The 16,806-nt window shown below is 39.2% G+C and overlaps 1 protein-coding gene and 1 long non-coding RNA gene across 3 annotated transcripts in view; one reads left to right on the top strand and one right to left on the bottom strand.

The window, feature by feature from the left end:
- The window catches only part of sema3h (sema domain, immunoglobulin domain (Ig), short basic domain, secreted, (semaphorin) 3H), a 105,344-nt gene that overhangs the window by 29,259 nt on the left and 59,279 nt on the right, over positions 1 to 16,806 (bottom strand). For both annotated transcript variants that reach the window (XM_047369319.1, XM_047369325.1), the window contains exons 3-6: positions 4,954 to 5,016; positions 4,325 to 4,444; positions 2,205 to 2,298; positions 1,187 to 1,306 (exon numbers count right to left, since the gene is read on the bottom strand). In XM_047369319.1, the coding sequence (XP_047225275.1) occupies positions 1,187 to 1,306; positions 2,205 to 2,298; positions 4,325 to 4,444; positions 4,954 to 5,016 (397 nt within the window). The remainder of the gene's footprint in view (positions 1 to 1,186; positions 1,307 to 2,204; positions 2,299 to 4,324; positions 4,445 to 4,953; positions 5,017 to 16,806) is intronic.
- Positions 8,171 to 12,002, top strand: LOC124870593. Its single transcript, XR_007038821.1, has 4 exons — positions 8,171 to 11,008; positions 11,235 to 11,391; positions 11,686 to 11,878; positions 11,963 to 12,002. It is a non-coding gene; the product is annotated as an uncharacterized LOC124870593 (long non-coding RNA).

Genomic DNA, 16,806 nt, shown 5'->3' with positions numbered 1-16,806 from the left:
AAGTTTGCAGTTTAACTACATTTCTCATTTTTTGTCTGCTTCGATAATCATACATTAACAGTCATGTACCTGCAAAGCTCCGATATGTTCAAACATGACTGCTAGCTGCACTGTTTGTCACCTGCATCTATAATCAGATCAAGCTTAATTTGTGGCTTCAGCAGGTGTAAGTTGAACATGCACATGAAGTGAAACAGGACTCTTCCTGTAATTACTTGCACAGTTTCCATTTGTTGCCAACAGACAAGCCATCTAGACCAATGTGAACAAAAAAAAAATCTAAACTTGAACAACCACCATAAACCCAGCAATCTGTTCCTTTAACTGTGCCAATAAAAAGCTCACTGAGGACAATCACAAACTCAAGTTTTGGTTAGGATGCAACCAACTCCAAGAAATAAATATTGGGTCTGCAGAAAAGGCTCAACAGTGCTGCTGAGCGTCGTTGACTTGCACAATCTCAGGTTTAAGAAATAATGAGCAATGCAGTTACATGATAGGGAACAACTCTTCATTATCAGTTCACATTATTGCAATCTTTCCATCACTGATCGCATTCTCAAACTATAAGAAGGACCTCTTAAAAAAGTGTACAACTAATGTGCTGTCAGCTGATTAAGAAGCACAGAAAAGACCAGACTAGTATTTCATGAAATTATATTTCTGCCTTCATAATGCTGCAGTTGCAAGGCAGGAAGATTGCCCTGGTCCTAAAGGCTCTATCTTTGGATTTGTGTTGTTAAGACAAAGGTGCAGCTATGATTATATTATTCTGTTGAAGGGGTAAAAGTTGATGTTCCCACTTGTTCTTGTCTGTCTGTTTAAATGTAACAATGCAGGTTTGTAGGTTGCACGTGTAATTCAAACAAAGCATCAAGGGTGTAGGAATAAGTGGATGGGCTTGAGCAGGCTCTGTTTAACAGAACTTCTACAGATTTTCAGTAGGGGTCCACACACTATCTAACATGTTTTTCCGAGGCCATTTGTCTAAACAGTATTATCAGAGGGTAAACCTCACAAGATCACTGTAATGTGTCAAATTGCCTTTCAAATATATCACACTTTTAATGGTTGTTGCATTCACAGTAAAACTGAATCAGTTTTTACCTTGCAAAGGTTTTTTACAATTGTTTTAGGTTGTCAAAAATGTTTTCAAATCTTTTTTTGTTTTGTTTTTAGCACTCACCCTGCAGCCAGGTGGAATCGTACTGCTCTGTACGGATGACATGCCGTCTGCCAAGGCTCCGGAAGAAAGCGGAGTCTCGGCTCATGAAGTCTGAAGTGATCCCGGCATACAACTCTCCATCTACACCGTTAAACCATCAATTACAATCAAACAGTTTTTCAACACAGTGTGATAAAAAAAATAAAAATGTTCACAGAGTATATCATGGTCTTTTTGTCGCAAAATATTATTCAATCACACTTTCAAGCTCTTCTTTAGTTGTAGAAAAATACATCTAACAGTCTAAAACACTTTAGAAAAGTTAAGTGGCTGCCACACTATGGGGAATATTTAAAAACAATATCCAAAACACAGTCATTGACTTGCTTCTGTAAAGAACATTGCAGAGACCCATCCACATACTATCTGTATTTGCCCTGATTGAATGACCAATTCTACATTTGAATGTTTTTTAGCAGGTTTTGTTTTAGCCTTCAAACAAAAGAAATACTAACACCTATCCAAAACCTTCAGTCGTGTTGTAGTCTTGTAGTTATTCAAAGTTTATGCTGTGAAGTAGGAATAGGTCAATATGTGGTTCTCACAGTACGCTGATCTTCAGTAACTATTCCAAGGTTTGACTGTGTCTCAACGTTTTCACAAAATAAAAAATAAAAAATAATATTCATAGAACAACTTCTTTCTTTTTTCAGTCCGTTTCATCGTATTTCAAACAGACCAGGTGTTTTGCAACCAACAATATTTCCAAAAAAGCCAAAATTGCCATTCTTCTATGTGAGGGAGAAGGGTAGTAGCTTTCTTTCTGCCAGCTTCCTGGTAGTGTGCAGCAACAGGTGAAGGAGGGTTGGTGTTGCTACTCTATTCTCCTCACACATGGAAAAAACTCAAATCACCCCAACACTGTCCCTGACATATAAAGGACTTCCAACCGTGGCAACCGTATGATGGATTTAAGCAGTACCTTGTTTTAGACTGATACTACATAACCATAACTACTTTGAAGAAACAGTGATATTACCGACAACAGCAGAAGCTGTTTTTTGGAATGGATCATATGGGCATTTTCCCTTCCCACACTCTGTCTGGCCGTAGGAGAGAGTTTGGTACTCTGCCTTAAAAAGAAAAGCCAAACAGACGTGATTAAAAGGAGCAAATCCGCTGAATAAACCAGAGACAGATAACAGTATATCAAAATAAGTCAATTTTAAAATTTCTAAATAATCCTATTCATTGAGGTGATGACATGAGCTGCAAGAGCATTGGAGGCACCTCAACATGCTTGACTGACACACACTAAGAACCTTGTCTACTCTGATCTCACATGGCCTTGCATGGCATTAACTGCTCTCTGACACATATCTACTGCAAGACACACGTGCAACATCAAACACACAAATGAAGGAATACTCTCCAACATTTAAAACCTTAACATCATATTTCAAGTCAATGTCTAAAACAAAACAAAACAAAAAAGTGTCCTACAAGAGAATTTTAAAACCAGTATTATGTATGTATATTGGAAAGCGAAGCAGAAGGACACAGTTTTGTCCTCTAGACATACTTTACTTTGTATTTGACATTTAAATGTCAACTAAATCTCAGGTGTCTGGTTGGCCACACAGTGCTGCCACCTATCATGGACAGATGACATAAGGTAAACCCTGATAGGTAATGTGGGCATAGGGGAAGACACCACATATGATATTTCAGCAGTTCATAGGCCTCCATATCGGGGTTGGGAGCCCGATCACACAGGTAGTATGGTGGCAAGTAAGAGCAGCAACTTACTATGAGAACATCTGCAGTTTGCAGTCTTTTCAATTCTTAGATATAAATGAATAAGCTTTGGTTTTTAAAAGGTATTCTGACCCCATGAACCTTTTTTTGCAGTTTGTCATGTTACAGGTAAAAACTTTTTTTTCAGATTTTATGTAATAGACCAACACAAAGTAGAACATAAATAGAAGTAATGAAAGTAAACACTGTGGTTTTCAAATTTTTTTTTAAACTCTTAAGAATAACGTCTACTTTTCTTTTCTCAGTTGGATTAAGGTCTAGACTTTGGCTGGATCATTTTAACTCCAGAAAAATGTTGAATCTAAATCTACTGGCTGCATGCTTAAGGTTATTGTCCTGCTAGAAGCCCAGTCTCAAGTCTTCTGCAGCCTCTAACAGTTTTCTTTTTCTAGTATTGCTCTGTACAGCTCTGTCCATCATAGCATCAGCTCTGACCAGCTTCCCTTTCCCTGCTAAATAAAAACATCCCCGCAGCTTGAATGTCATTAAGTTGTGTTCAAGGTGAAGAGCAGTGTCGTTTTTTTCACCACACATAGGGTTGTGGATGTGAACCAAACAGTTCAGTGTTGATCTCTACTGACCAACTGGGTGACTTCTGAAGGGGATTGGATAACAGAATATAGATGCTCGCCACACTTTTCAGATTTCTGTTTGTAAAAGGTTTGGAAAATCACATATGCTTTTTTGTCTACTACACAACTATGGACATCTTTATGTTGATCTATCAAATAAAATGTTTTAAAAAAATACATTCGATAGGTACTAATAATTAACAATTTTGCAAAGCACTGCCAAACTTCACCAAGAGGCGGCAGCTCAATAAATGTGATGCAGAAGAAAGCCCAGTTACACTGACTGGAAAATGCTTAGAAAGTAATTAAAAACTAAAAAGATAAATGATTAAAATATAACAACCCTAAAAGCCAAAGAGGTCTTGTTTTGTCTTTATATTTCCAGATCGACTTTAATTGTACAACTGCTTTTGAAGGCTTTGATTGTCTTGCACATTTTATCACCAGAAATGTTTTTTTTCAGCTGCAGTAATATTAAGCGTTCTATTTACTCCTTACTTTAAAAAAATGAGATCACATATGTAGGCCATAAATAAGTGCATGTACAATTACTTACATAGGTATGCTGTAAAAATGTGTGAATGTCAATGTATGGTATTGAAAAAACATACTAGACACAGGTATACCCTAGTCATTTTAACACAAAGGCTACTTTCTAAGAGACATATTGACAGCTAAAAGTATAATTTTGAGTTTATGTATAGTTTTTTGTGGGTGTGTGATTGTGAGTGTGTGTGTGTGTGTGTGTCGGTGTGTGTGTCTGCCTCACCTGGTGGAAGATGCTGGTAGCTATGAAAGCACAGCGAGGATTGAAGGCTCCGGTGCCACACACATACAGGTGAGTCTGATTAAAAGGCTGCAGAACTCGCAGGAAGTTAGCACATTCCAGCTGTTCAGAGACACACATGCACACAACACCTTACCATAATGTAAAAGCCTGCAGTGTTTTGTCTTCAGTAACATCTAAATTTGCGTTTTGTTTGAATTATGACCTGTTATACTAAATGTATCGATTTGTACTTCCCTGAATCTTGATTGCCCTACCAGTATCAGAGTTCTGTTTGTTTACACTTCCTAAATGAATCGGATATAATCAGCTTTAGTTCCGCAGTAGATTGTAATCTATTATGCAACCGTTTTGGGTTATTGTTGCAGAACATTTCAAGCAGGGCTTGTTTGGTAGCATCACATCGCAGCAGGCATTGAAAAAAAAAAAAAAACAAAGATGATAGGGCCTAATCTGTCAGTCATAGATTTTTTTAATCTGTGCAGCATTCTGACTGAAAGCACGTTGGCTACCTGCATTGATGGCAAAATAGAGGTTCCTGTTTTATATGTTGCTGTTCGTATTTAATCACATGTGTTTGTGCTTGCATCTGTGAGTGTGCCTTAAATCACCTCTGAATCCTTTCCAGCCATGAGACATTCTTGGACACGGTCTGGACTGGCTGGCCAGAAAAGCTGCAGAGAAAGAGGGAGAGGGGGGGGAAAACAAGAACAAACAGTGAAAGAAAGACATTTAAAAAATGTGTCTTTCCTGCTCACGTTTGCGTTCTCTTCATTTCTGATAAACAGCTATTGGAAGCAGCAGGTGCTCCGACAGGCAGCCAGTAGGAGAGAGCCAATAGCACATGACTAATCTGGATGAAGTCTAAGCAGAGCAACAGCTTAAGGGAAGAGAAAAATAAAAACCAACTGGCAGCATTGATGAGTCCTGATAATGGGCCAAACTGTCAGGGCAGCAAGGATGGTGACAGCATGACTAATCTACAATTTGACTGCACCTGGAAAACTGGACTGTTTATATTGACCAGCATAGACCGAGAAGTGCCCAGAAGGAAGGAAACATACCTGCACCTAATGATCATTTTATTTATTTATTTATTTTTTTTACACACAAACTTAAAATACAGCAGGATTTTGCATCGATCTCAATTTAGCATTTATGGAAAAGCTCTTGGACTTCTGGAAAATATATTTTAGGCAAGAATAAAAAAAACTATGGAAGCTATAGTGCCTTGCAAAAGTATTAATGCCCATTCAAATTGTCACATTTTTTTGTGTTGCAATCACAAAAATTAATCTGTTTGATTAGGATTTTGATATCATAGATGTAAGAAAAGTAGAACATTGTGTCCTGCATTTGTATTCAGCCCCCCTGTCTCAATAGTTTGTAGAAGCAACTAAAGCTGGGATACACACGTGGACAAAATAGTTGGTACCCATCGGTTATTAAAAGAAAAACCCACAATGGTCACAGAAATAACTTGAATCTGACAAAGGTAATAATGAATACAAATTCCATGAAAATGAACAAATGAAAGTCAGATATTGCTTTTCAAACATGCTTCAACAGAATTATTTACAAAAATAAACTCATGAAACAGGCCAGGACAAAAATGATGGTACCCTTAACTTAATATTTTGTTGCACAGCCTTTTTACGGCAATCACTGCAATCAAACGATTCCTTTAACTGTCAATGAGATTTCTGCACCTCTCAACAGGTATTTTGGACCCACTCCTCATGAGCAAAATGCTCCAGTTGTCTCAGGTTTGAAGGGTGCCTTTTCCAGACGGCATGTTTCAGCTCCTTCCAAAGATGCTCAATAGGATTTAGGTCAGGGTTCATAGAAGGCCACTTCAGAAAGGTCCAATGTTTTCCTCTTAGCCATTCTTGGGTGTTTTTATCTGTGTGTTTTGGGTCATTATCCTGTTGCAAGATCTATGACCTGCAACTGAGACCAAGCTTTCTGACACTGGGCAGCACATTTCTCTCCAGAATCCCTTGATAGTCTTGAGATTTCATTATACCTTCACAGATTCAAGACACCCTGTGCCAGATACAGCAAAGCAGCCCCAGAACATAACAGAGCCTCCTCCATGTTTCACAGTAGGGACAGTGTTCTTTTCTTCATATGCGAACATAGAGCTGATGTGCCTTGCCAAAAAGTTCAATTTTTGTCTCATCTGTCCGTAGGACATTCTCCCAGCAGCTTTGTGGCTTGTCAACATGTAGTTTGGCAAATTCCAGTCTGGCTTTTTTATGATTTGTTTTCAACAATGGTCTCCTTGGTCGTCTCCCATTAAGTCCACTTTGCCTCAAACAACATCGGATGGTGCGATCTGACACTGATGTTCCTTGAGCTTGAAGTTCACCTTTAATCTCTTAAGAAGTTTTTCTGGGGTCTTTTGTTACCGTTCGTATTATCCATCTCTTTGTTTTGTCATCAATTTTCCTCCTGCGGCCACGTCCAGGGAGGTTGGCTACAGTCCCATGGATCTTAAATTTCTGAATAATATGTGCAACTGTAGTCACAGGAACATGGAGCTGCTTGGAGATGGTCTTATAACCTTTACCTTTAACATGCTTGTCTATAATCTTTCCTTCGCTTCCTTTGGTCCATGTTGAGTGTGGTACAAACCATGTCACCAAACAGCACAGTGACTACCTGTAGCCCTATATATAGGCCCACTGACTGATTACAAGAATGTAGACACCTGTGATGCTAATTAATGGACACACCTTTGTCACATTCAAGTTATTTCTGTGACCATTGTGGGTTTTTCTTTCATTAACCGAGGGGTACCAACAATTTTGTCCACGTGTGTATGTCTGTCCCACCTTTGCACATCTAGAAACAGCAATTTTTTTTCCATTCTTGTTTGCAAAAATAGCTAAAAGCCAGTCAGAGTGGACGGAGGGCGTCTTGTCACAAATTCTCCATTGGATTGATTGACTGGGGAACTGTAGAACATGGATATGCTTTCATATTTCAACTGACTGTTTTTAGCATTGTGGTCCTGCTGAAAGGACAAGATCCCAGTCTAATGTCTTTTGCAGGTTCATTTCCCAGATTTACCTGTATTTGGCTCCTTCCATCATTCCATCTTCTCATCAGCTCTGACTAGCTACCATACCCACAGTTGTGTCCACTACTTGTAAAGGCTTTCTTTTAACAATTGTTTTCTTCTTGCCAGTCTTCTATATAGGCCAGACTGGACAAGTGATAGTTGTCCTGTGAACAGATTCTCCCAACTAAACTGTGGATCTCTGCAACTCCACGGGATTTACCATTGAACTCTCGGATGCTCCTTTGTTTAATGCTAACCAGCTTGAACAGTGTGTAAGTCAATGTGTCCTGATAGATTAGCTGTTGTGTTTGGGAAAATCCAGTTGAACTTTTCCACAACTTTCCCCCAGACCTGTCTGTTCGTCTATATAATATTGTTTGTTCACTGTTGTTTGCCAACGAACCTCTGAGGCCTTTGGAGGTACAACAGTTAAGGGGGAATAATACAAAATAGTTTTCTACAAGACCCTTTAACATGAAGTATTGTTTTCTTCCACTTCACAGCTATGCACTACTTTGTGTTGGTCTATCATACAATTCTAATAAAATGCAATGAAGTGTGCAGTTGTAATGTAATAATGTTTCATAAGGTTCGATGGCTGTTCAAGGCTCTGTCAGTGTTACAAATCTAATGAAGGTGATTCGTTTTCAGGGTTCAGGTTTCGGGTGATGAGGGATAATAAAAGGTCCCTGTGGATGAATGAAAAATAACTGATTGCTTGCTGTGACTCTGCTCTAAAGTGTGCGCATGCGCACGTGTGTGTGTGTGTGTGTGTGTGTGTGCACTTGTTTTTGTTACCATGGAAGGCCCAAACGCAGGGAGCCCACCAACAAAGTGGGGCTCTGTGTCTTTGTGGGTTCCAAAATCCTGGACCCCACATGGGAAACCACTCTAAAGCAGCTTGGGATGCTCTCCTAACATGCCTCATGCTTTTTTTTCACTTACCCCACTTGGTAGCAATGATTGGAAAAGTGTGTGCACAGTGTGTTTGCTCAGTAGAGACCCCTTGTCTGTGGGAAGTGGTACTGCAAGTATACACACTACAGGAAGTGTGTATCATTGAGCCCGCCTGGTCCAACTTTTGACCAATAAGAGTGGCCGATATCCCAAGAAAATATGTAATTTCCTGAAGTTTCAGAAAGTGGTTTTTGTATAATTCCTGTTATAAAATATTATAACAGCACTAGGTATTACAACCAAATTAAAGATTTAAAGCAGGTAATTATTATTTTAGTAAGCATAGCAACTAAAACAATAGTGTAAACATTTGCATAAGCCCCTGTGATAATTCATTGTCATTTTCTTTATTAAAATTCCTATATTACAATTGTAATTAATCTACATGCTATTTAATGTTCATTACACTTTTGTGCTTTATAAAAAATACACTCATTCTTTAGACTTATTTAGAAAAAAAATATCTTGTGCATTTTTTATATTCTGGACATAAGAAAAATGAAGGTATAAATAAATAGTTATTTAATATTTTCAATCAGTTTACTTATTAGTTTAATCTGCAGGTTTGTTAGCTACAGGTATGTTAGCTTCAAGCGGCTAACAACGCCAGCTTTACGGCACTTTATACGTTTACAACATTTTTACGGCACTTCATAACGTGTGACGGCGCCAGGCTGAAACTGCTCTATGTGAGGAGGAAACGCTGCAAAGGAAGACGAGACGCTACTCAGAACCAAACACAACATACGTGGTGAGTAAATTTACAGCATGTAAATACTAAATACAAGAAACTGATGTGGAAATGCTTTTAATCCAGACTCCGAGGGGGTTGTACGCAATGATTTAGGCTTCCCATTCGGTATTTTGTCACTTCGGTGGCGTAAGGATTTCCCCTAAAAGTCCGGCGTTTTAACTTGTCATTCATTTTAGCTTACAGTGATTTTAAACACAGTGGTGTAAAAGGAAACAACAGAATGTATAGTTGCTCCGTGTTATATTCGGGGTGAATTCCATGTTTTAATATTCCATAACAGCCGATCCCAGAACCGGACTCTGGCCGTAGTTGCTCGCCGAAACTTCTTAAAAACTCGCCAAACACTTGTTAAAGCTCAGTGTTATGTCTGTGTGTCTCTGTATGTTTCGAGAGGTTTTTTTTACGTGAAAGAATGCTGCAGTTTAATAAAATAAGCATTTTGACGCGAATAAAACTATCAAGAACGCTAGCACTGTATGCTAAGAACGTTAGCATATGTTCACTTTTAAAACAGACTCATAATAAAAATGAGTTGGTAGCTCCTTGAAATTAAAATGAGTTATATTGGTAAAGCTATTGAAATAACTTCACTTAGGCTGTTGATATTGACATAACTATCATTTAATTCAGCAGCCACGTGACGTCATACGTTAGCGTAATAATAATACATATTTACAGGTGCCATTCAAAAGACAAAATGTCACCTTACAAATAAAGTAAACCATCAATAACAACAAACCAGACACAAACATCAAATGTAATGTCTGGATTTACAAAGAGTAAGCAGTCTTGATTAGATTGGTTGTAAGTCTGGATATAAACAGGGAGAGTCTCAGTGTTGCTGATGTTTGTGGCCCTGTCCACATGAAAACAGGTTTGGAACTATTTGTATTCTTGGTTGGGTATACATTTCTATCATCTATGACTTAATGTAGACATAGCCAGAAGGATTCAGAGTTTGGGAGCAGAGGTGGAGAAACCTCTGCTCCCCATGGTGCTGAAGTGAGAAGAGCTTGCACTGAGGTGCATAGAATAGGAGGATATGAGGAGGTGGCAACGTGAATCAGATCGGACTTTGTTTGCAAACAGAAGAATTCTGAATTCCACTCTGAATATGTATAAAGCTGCAGTAGAACTGGTGTGATGAAATAAAGATGTTCCAGTGATGATCTGAGCTGTGGAGCAAGCTACATCTTAGGTATACAGTTATGGTGGAGCTCGTAGCTGCCCCTTCACCCCTGGTGCTTCAAGTTTGGATGCAGCACTATGGCTTTGCTGGTCTGTGTTGGACATGTTACTTTTTAAAAACGCTAGTTATAGTTGCAAGTTATTCTCATATAATTGTCTCTTTGGTTGGGTTGGAGCACCCCTATTGGATAATGGTAGGGGAAATGCCACTTTTGAACTATTTAGAGTTTCTCCATCTAGTTTTCAGTCTGTGCATCCTAAACACCTACCCACTTAATTAAAGGGCTGTTTCAGGCCTTTTTTGGATTTGATAGGAACTGTGACTGGTTAAAAGTACCAAAGCTCAGCTTCCTTCTGGCAAACATTTTCATTAATATAGGCAGATTTTTTGAAAGAGATTATAGAAAAATATTCTGTGTTTTTTTTATTCACTCTTGTTCTCTTAGTTCTCCATCTGGCCAGTTTTATTCCTTCAGACTCCATACAGTGCATGATTACAAATCTTTTTAAATTAATATAGAGTGCTTATATATATTATAATGCTTATTAGTTGTCTGTGTCATGTTTAAAATTTTTTTTTTAGCGCCAAAAATGTCTAAAAGGAAGGCAAGAAAAAAGCCTGCTGATGAAGCAACCTTTTACATTCAATTTTCAAAGGACAAACCAGGATTAATGGAAAGATTTATTGATGATCACAAAGGTAAGAAACTCATTTTTGGACCATTTACCCAAGGATTGATTTATGTTTTTATAAAATGACATATAAAAAACAACCAAATTCATATTGGGTGTTGTATTTTTGATTTCTAAGGAAGAATTTAACATCATAAGATATTACCACATTTATATGGTTAATGGTTTATGTAAAAATTAAAAAATAATTCAATTTTTCCTAACCATTGTGTTTATTTAAAATGCCCTTGCAGGAAGGGGTGTGTTTGCTACCCAGCCCATTGAACAAGGAGATTTCGTCTTAGAATACAGGGGTCAACTTCTATCAGCAGATAAATGCCAAACAAGAAAGTACTCTGAAAAGGAGAGTACATTTCTCTTTGAGTTTGAATGGCAGAATCGTCACTGGTGGTATGTCCAAATATCTTCTATAGAGGAGTTATGAACTCTAAAACGAGACTGGAATTCAAGACCCTTAATCAGTGATAGTCACTTAGAAGCAATATCTCAACAACACATCATACATGTACTATTGAAAAATTATTTGTTTTGTGTGGCTGTCAAAAAGACATTCAATCTGCCTCACAACTTTGTCTTTTGAAATAGGTTTTTATATAGGTTTTTATTTCTGTAAGCATACTTTTATTTTACTGAAAGACTAGTTATATTATGCAAAATGTTTGATGTCTTTTATTTCTCTCCTAGCATTGATGCTTCAATAGAGGATGGCTCTCTGGGAAGATTAGTGAACGACAACCACAAGTCTCCAAACTGCAACATGAAAAAAATAATAGTAAATGATCAACCCCATTTGTGCCTGTTTGCCATCAAAAAAATAGAAATAGGAACTGAAATTGATTACAACTATGGTGATTCTAAATGGCCATGGCGTGAAAAAGTAAGTTAATAAAATCAAGTATGCAAGTTGCAATATTAATTAGGTATACAAAATCTTAATTTTTGTCTCTTGAATGACTCTCAGGCTCCTACTGCTGTAGCTGAGCCAGCCAGAACCTCGTGGGACGCTTTCCCTGATGACAGCATCACACAGGATGCCAGCCTACAGGTAACATTCAGTTAGACTTTGTTGTGAGAAATAAACTTTGGAGACCTGCTCTCATTCCCTTAGTTAACATGCTTGTTAGTTTAGCTTGTGTTGGGAAGCTATATTTTTTAGTCAGAAGGTACCATAAACAGCATTCAGCCAGTCAACTGATCACATGTTTTTAATGGTTCTCCTCATGGAGCCCAAACAAGCCAGTGGCATACACACCTTCAGATGGATTGTTGAAACGTGCTTCCATGAGGGGTCCAACCAGGCCAGTCACTAACACACGCATAACAGTAATGGATTTCTGAAATGTGCCTCCTTGTGGGGCCCTCCCGTGTGGATCTAAGCTTTTGTTATATTTCTAGATCATAGTTGTAGTACCTGACATTATGGAAGCACATTATATTACAGCTATAATTCTGCACATCTTCAACAGCTAAACTGTCAGGCTGAAGGATGCTCCACTACATCCATAAAGATGCTTTTATAGGACCTGATTAGAAATCCAGAACTGGCTGGAACACTTGTAGTTAGAAGTGCTCTTTTGGTTTTGGGGACTATCTTTACAGGTCTTGAGTCTGTCATTTATGTTATCTGTATGATGTTAGTAAGTTATTTGTGGTTTTAATTCCAGGTGACAGGCTCGCAGTCATCTACTGCTGTAGCTGAGCCAGCCAGAACCTCGTGGGACTCTTTCCCTGATGACAGCATCACACAGGATGCCAGCCTACAGGTAACATTCAGTTAGACTTTGTTGTGAGAAATAAACTTTGGAGACCTGCTCTCATTCCCTTAGTTTACATGCTTGTTAGTTTAGCTTGTGTTGGGAAACTATTTTTTAGTCAGAAGGTACCATAAACAGCATTCAGCCAGTCATCTGATCACATGTTTTTAATGGTTCTCCTCATGGAGCCCAAACAAGCCAGTGGCATACACACCTTCAGATGGATTGTTGAAACGTGCTTCCATGTGGGGTCCAACCAGGCCAGTCACTTACACACGCATAACAGTAATGGATTTCTGAAATGTGCCTCCTTGTGGGGCCCTCCCGTGTGGATCTAAGCTTTTGTTATATTTCTAGATCATAGTTGTAGTACCTGACATTATGGAAGCACATTATATTACAGCTATAATTCTGCACATCTTCAACAGCTAAACTGTCAGGCTGAAGGATGCTCCACTACATCCATAAAGATGCTGTTATAGGACCTGATTAGAAATCCAGAACTGGCTGGAACACTTGTAGTTAGAAGTGCTCTTTTGGTTTTGGGGACTATCTTTACAGGTCTTGAGTCTGTCATTTATGTTATCTGTATGATGTTAGTAAGTTATTTGTGGTTTTAATTCCAGGTGACAGGCTCGCAGTCATCTACTGCTGTAGCTGAGCCAGCCAGAACCTCGTGGGACTCTTTCCCTGATGACAGCATCACACAGGATGCCAGCCTACAGGTAACATTCAGTTAGACTTTGTTGTGAGAAATAAACTTTGGAGACCTGCTCTCATTCCCTTAGTTTACATGCTTGTTAGTTTAGCTTGTGTTGGGAAACTATTTTTTAGTCAGAAGGTACCATAAACAGCATTCAGCCAGTCATCTGATCACATGTTTTTAATGGTTCTCCTCATGGAGCCCAAACAAGCCAGTGGCATACACACCTTCAGATGGATTGTTGAAACGTGCTTCCATGTGGGGTCCAACCAGGCCAGTCACTTACACACGCATAACAGTAATGGATTTCTGAAATGTGCCTCCTTGTGGGGCCCTCCCGTGTGGATCTAAGCTTTTGTTATATTTCTAGATCATAGTTGTAGTACCTGACATTATGGAAGCACATTATATTACAGCTATAATTCTGCACATCTTCAACAGCTAAACTGTCAGGCTGAAGGATGCTCCACTACATCCATAAAGATGCTGTTATAGGACCTGATTAGAAATCCAGAACTGGCTGGAACACTTGTAGTTAGAAGTGCTCTTTTGGTTTTGGGGACTATCTTTACAGGTCTTGAGTCTGTCATTTATGTTATCTGTATGATGTTAGTAAGTTATTTGTGGTTTTAATTCCAGGTGACAGGCTCGCAGTCATCTACTGCTGTAGCTGAGCCAGCCAGAAACTCGTGGGACTCTTTCCCTGATGACAGCATCACACAGGATGCCAGCCTACAGGTAACATTCAGTTAGACTTTGTTGTGAGACATAAACTTTGGAGACCTGCTCTCATTCCCTTAGTTTACATGCTTGTTAGTTTAGCTTGTGTTGGGAAACTATTTTTTAGTCAGAAGGTACCATAAACAGCATTCAGCCAGTCATCTGATCACATGTTTTTAATGGTTTCCTCATGGAGCCCAAACAAGCCAGTGGCATACACACCTTCAGATGGATTGTTGAAATGTGCTTCCATGTGGGGTCCAACCAGGCCAGTCACTTACACACGCATAACAGTAATGGATTTCTGAAATGTGCCTCCTTGTGGGGCCCTCCCGTGTGGATCTAAGCTTTTGTTATATTTCTAGATCATAGTTGTAGTACCTGACATTATAGAAGCACATTATATTACAGCTATAATTCTGCACATCTTCAACAGCTAAACTGTCAGGCTGAAGGATGCTCCACTACATCCATAAAGATGCTTTTATAGGACCTGATTAGAAATCCAGAACTGACTGGAACACTTGTAGTTAGAAGTGCTCTTTTGGTTTTGGGGACTATCTTTACAGGTCTTGAGTCTGTCATTTATGTTATCTGTATGATGTTAGTAAGTTATTTGTGGTTTTAATTCCAGGTGACAGGCTCGCAGTCATCTACTGCTGTAGCTGAGCCAGCCAGAACCTCGTGGGACTCTTTCCCTGATGACAGCATCACACAGGATGCCAGCCTACAGGTAACATTCAGTTAGACTTTGTTGTGAGAAATAAACTTTGGAGACCTGCTCTCATTCCCTTAGTTTACATGCTTGTTAGTTTAGCTTGTGTTGGGAAACTATTTTTTAGTCAGAAGGTACCATAAACAGCATTCAGCCAGTCATCTGATCACATGTTTTTAATGGTTTCCTCATGGAGCCCAAACAAGCCAGTGGCATACACACCTTCAGATGGATTGTTGAAATGTGCTTCCATGTGGGGTCCAACCAGGCCAGTCACTTACACACGCATAACAGTAATGGATTTCTGAAATGTGCCTCCTTGTGGGGCCCTCCCGTGTGGATCTAAGCTTTTGTTATATTTCTAGATCATAGTTGTAGTACCTGACATTATAGAAGCACATTATATTACAGCTATAATTCTGCACATCTTCAACAGCTAAACTGTCAGGCTGAAGGATGCTCCACTACATCCATAAAGATGCTTTTATAGGACCTGATTAGAAATCCAGAACTGACTGGAACACTTGTAGTTAGAAGTGCTCTTTTGGTTTTGGGGACTATCTTTACAGGTCTTGAGTCTGTCATTTATGTTATCTGTATGATGTTAGTAAGTTATTTGTGGTTTTAATTCCAGGTGACAGGCTCGCAGTCATCTACTGCTGTAGCTGAGCCAGCCAGAAACTCGTGGGACTCTTTCCCTGATGACAGCATCACACAGGATGCCAGCCTACAGGTAACATTCAGTTAGACTTTGTTGTGAGAAATAAATTTTGGAGACCTGCTCTCATTCCCTTAGTTTACATGCTTGTTAGTTTAGCTTGTGTTGGGAAACTATTTTTTAGTCAGAAGGTACAATAAACAGCATTCAGCCAGTCATCTGATCACATGTTTTTAATGGTTTCCTCATGGAGCCCAAACAAGCCAGTGGCATACACACCTTCAGATGGATTGTTGAAACGTGCTTCCATGTGGGGTCCAACCAGGCCAGTCACTTACACACGCATAACAGTAGTGGATTTCTGAAATGTGCCTCCTTGTGGGGCCCTCCCGTGTGGATCTAAGCTTTTGTTATATTTCTAGATCATAGTTGTAGTACCTGACATTATGGAAGCACATTATATTACAGCTATAATTCTGCACATCTTCAACAGCTAAACTGTCAGGCTGAAGGATGCTCCACTACATCCATAAAGATGCTTTTATAGGACCTGATTAGAAATCCAGAACTGACTGGAACACTTGTAGTTAGAAGTGCTCTTTTGGTTTTGGGGACTATCTTTACAGGTCTTGAGTCTGTCATTTATGTTATCTGTATGATGTTAGTAAGTTATTTGTGGTTTTAATTCCAGGTGACAGGCTCGCAGTCATCTACTGCTGTAGCTGAGCCAGCCAGAACCTCGTGGGACTCTTTCCCTGATGACAGCATCACACAGGATGCCAGCCTACAGGTAACATTCAGTTAGACTTTGTTGTGAGAAATAAATTTTGGAGTCCCGCTCTCATTCCCTTAGTTTACATGCTTGTTAGTTTAGCTTGTGTTGGGAAGCTATTTTTTAGTCTGAAGGTACCATAAACAGCATTCAGCCAGTCATCTGATCACATGTTTTTAATGGTTCTCCTCATGGAGCCCAAACATGCCAGTGGCATACACACCTTCAGATGGATTGTTGAAACGTGCTTCCATGTGGGGTCCAACCAGGCCAGTCACTTACACACGCATAACAGTAATGGATTTCTGAAATGTGCCTCCTTGTGGGGCCCTCCCGTGTGGATCTAAGCTTTTGTTATATTTCTAGATCATAGTTGTAGTACCTGACATTATGGAAGCACATTATATTACAGCTATAATTCTGCACATCTTCAACAGCTAAACTGTCAGGCTGAAGGATGCTCCACTACATCCATAAAGATGC

This window comes from Girardinichthys multiradiatus, chromosome 1 (genome assembly GCF_021462225.1).
Source record: "Girardinichthys multiradiatus isolate DD_20200921_A chromosome 1, DD_fGirMul_XY1, whole genome shotgun sequence".
Lineage (NCBI taxonomy): Eukaryota > Metazoa > Chordata > Actinopteri > Cyprinodontiformes > Goodeidae > Girardinichthys > Girardinichthys multiradiatus.
This window is presented reverse-complemented; position numbering and strand designations above follow the sequence as displayed.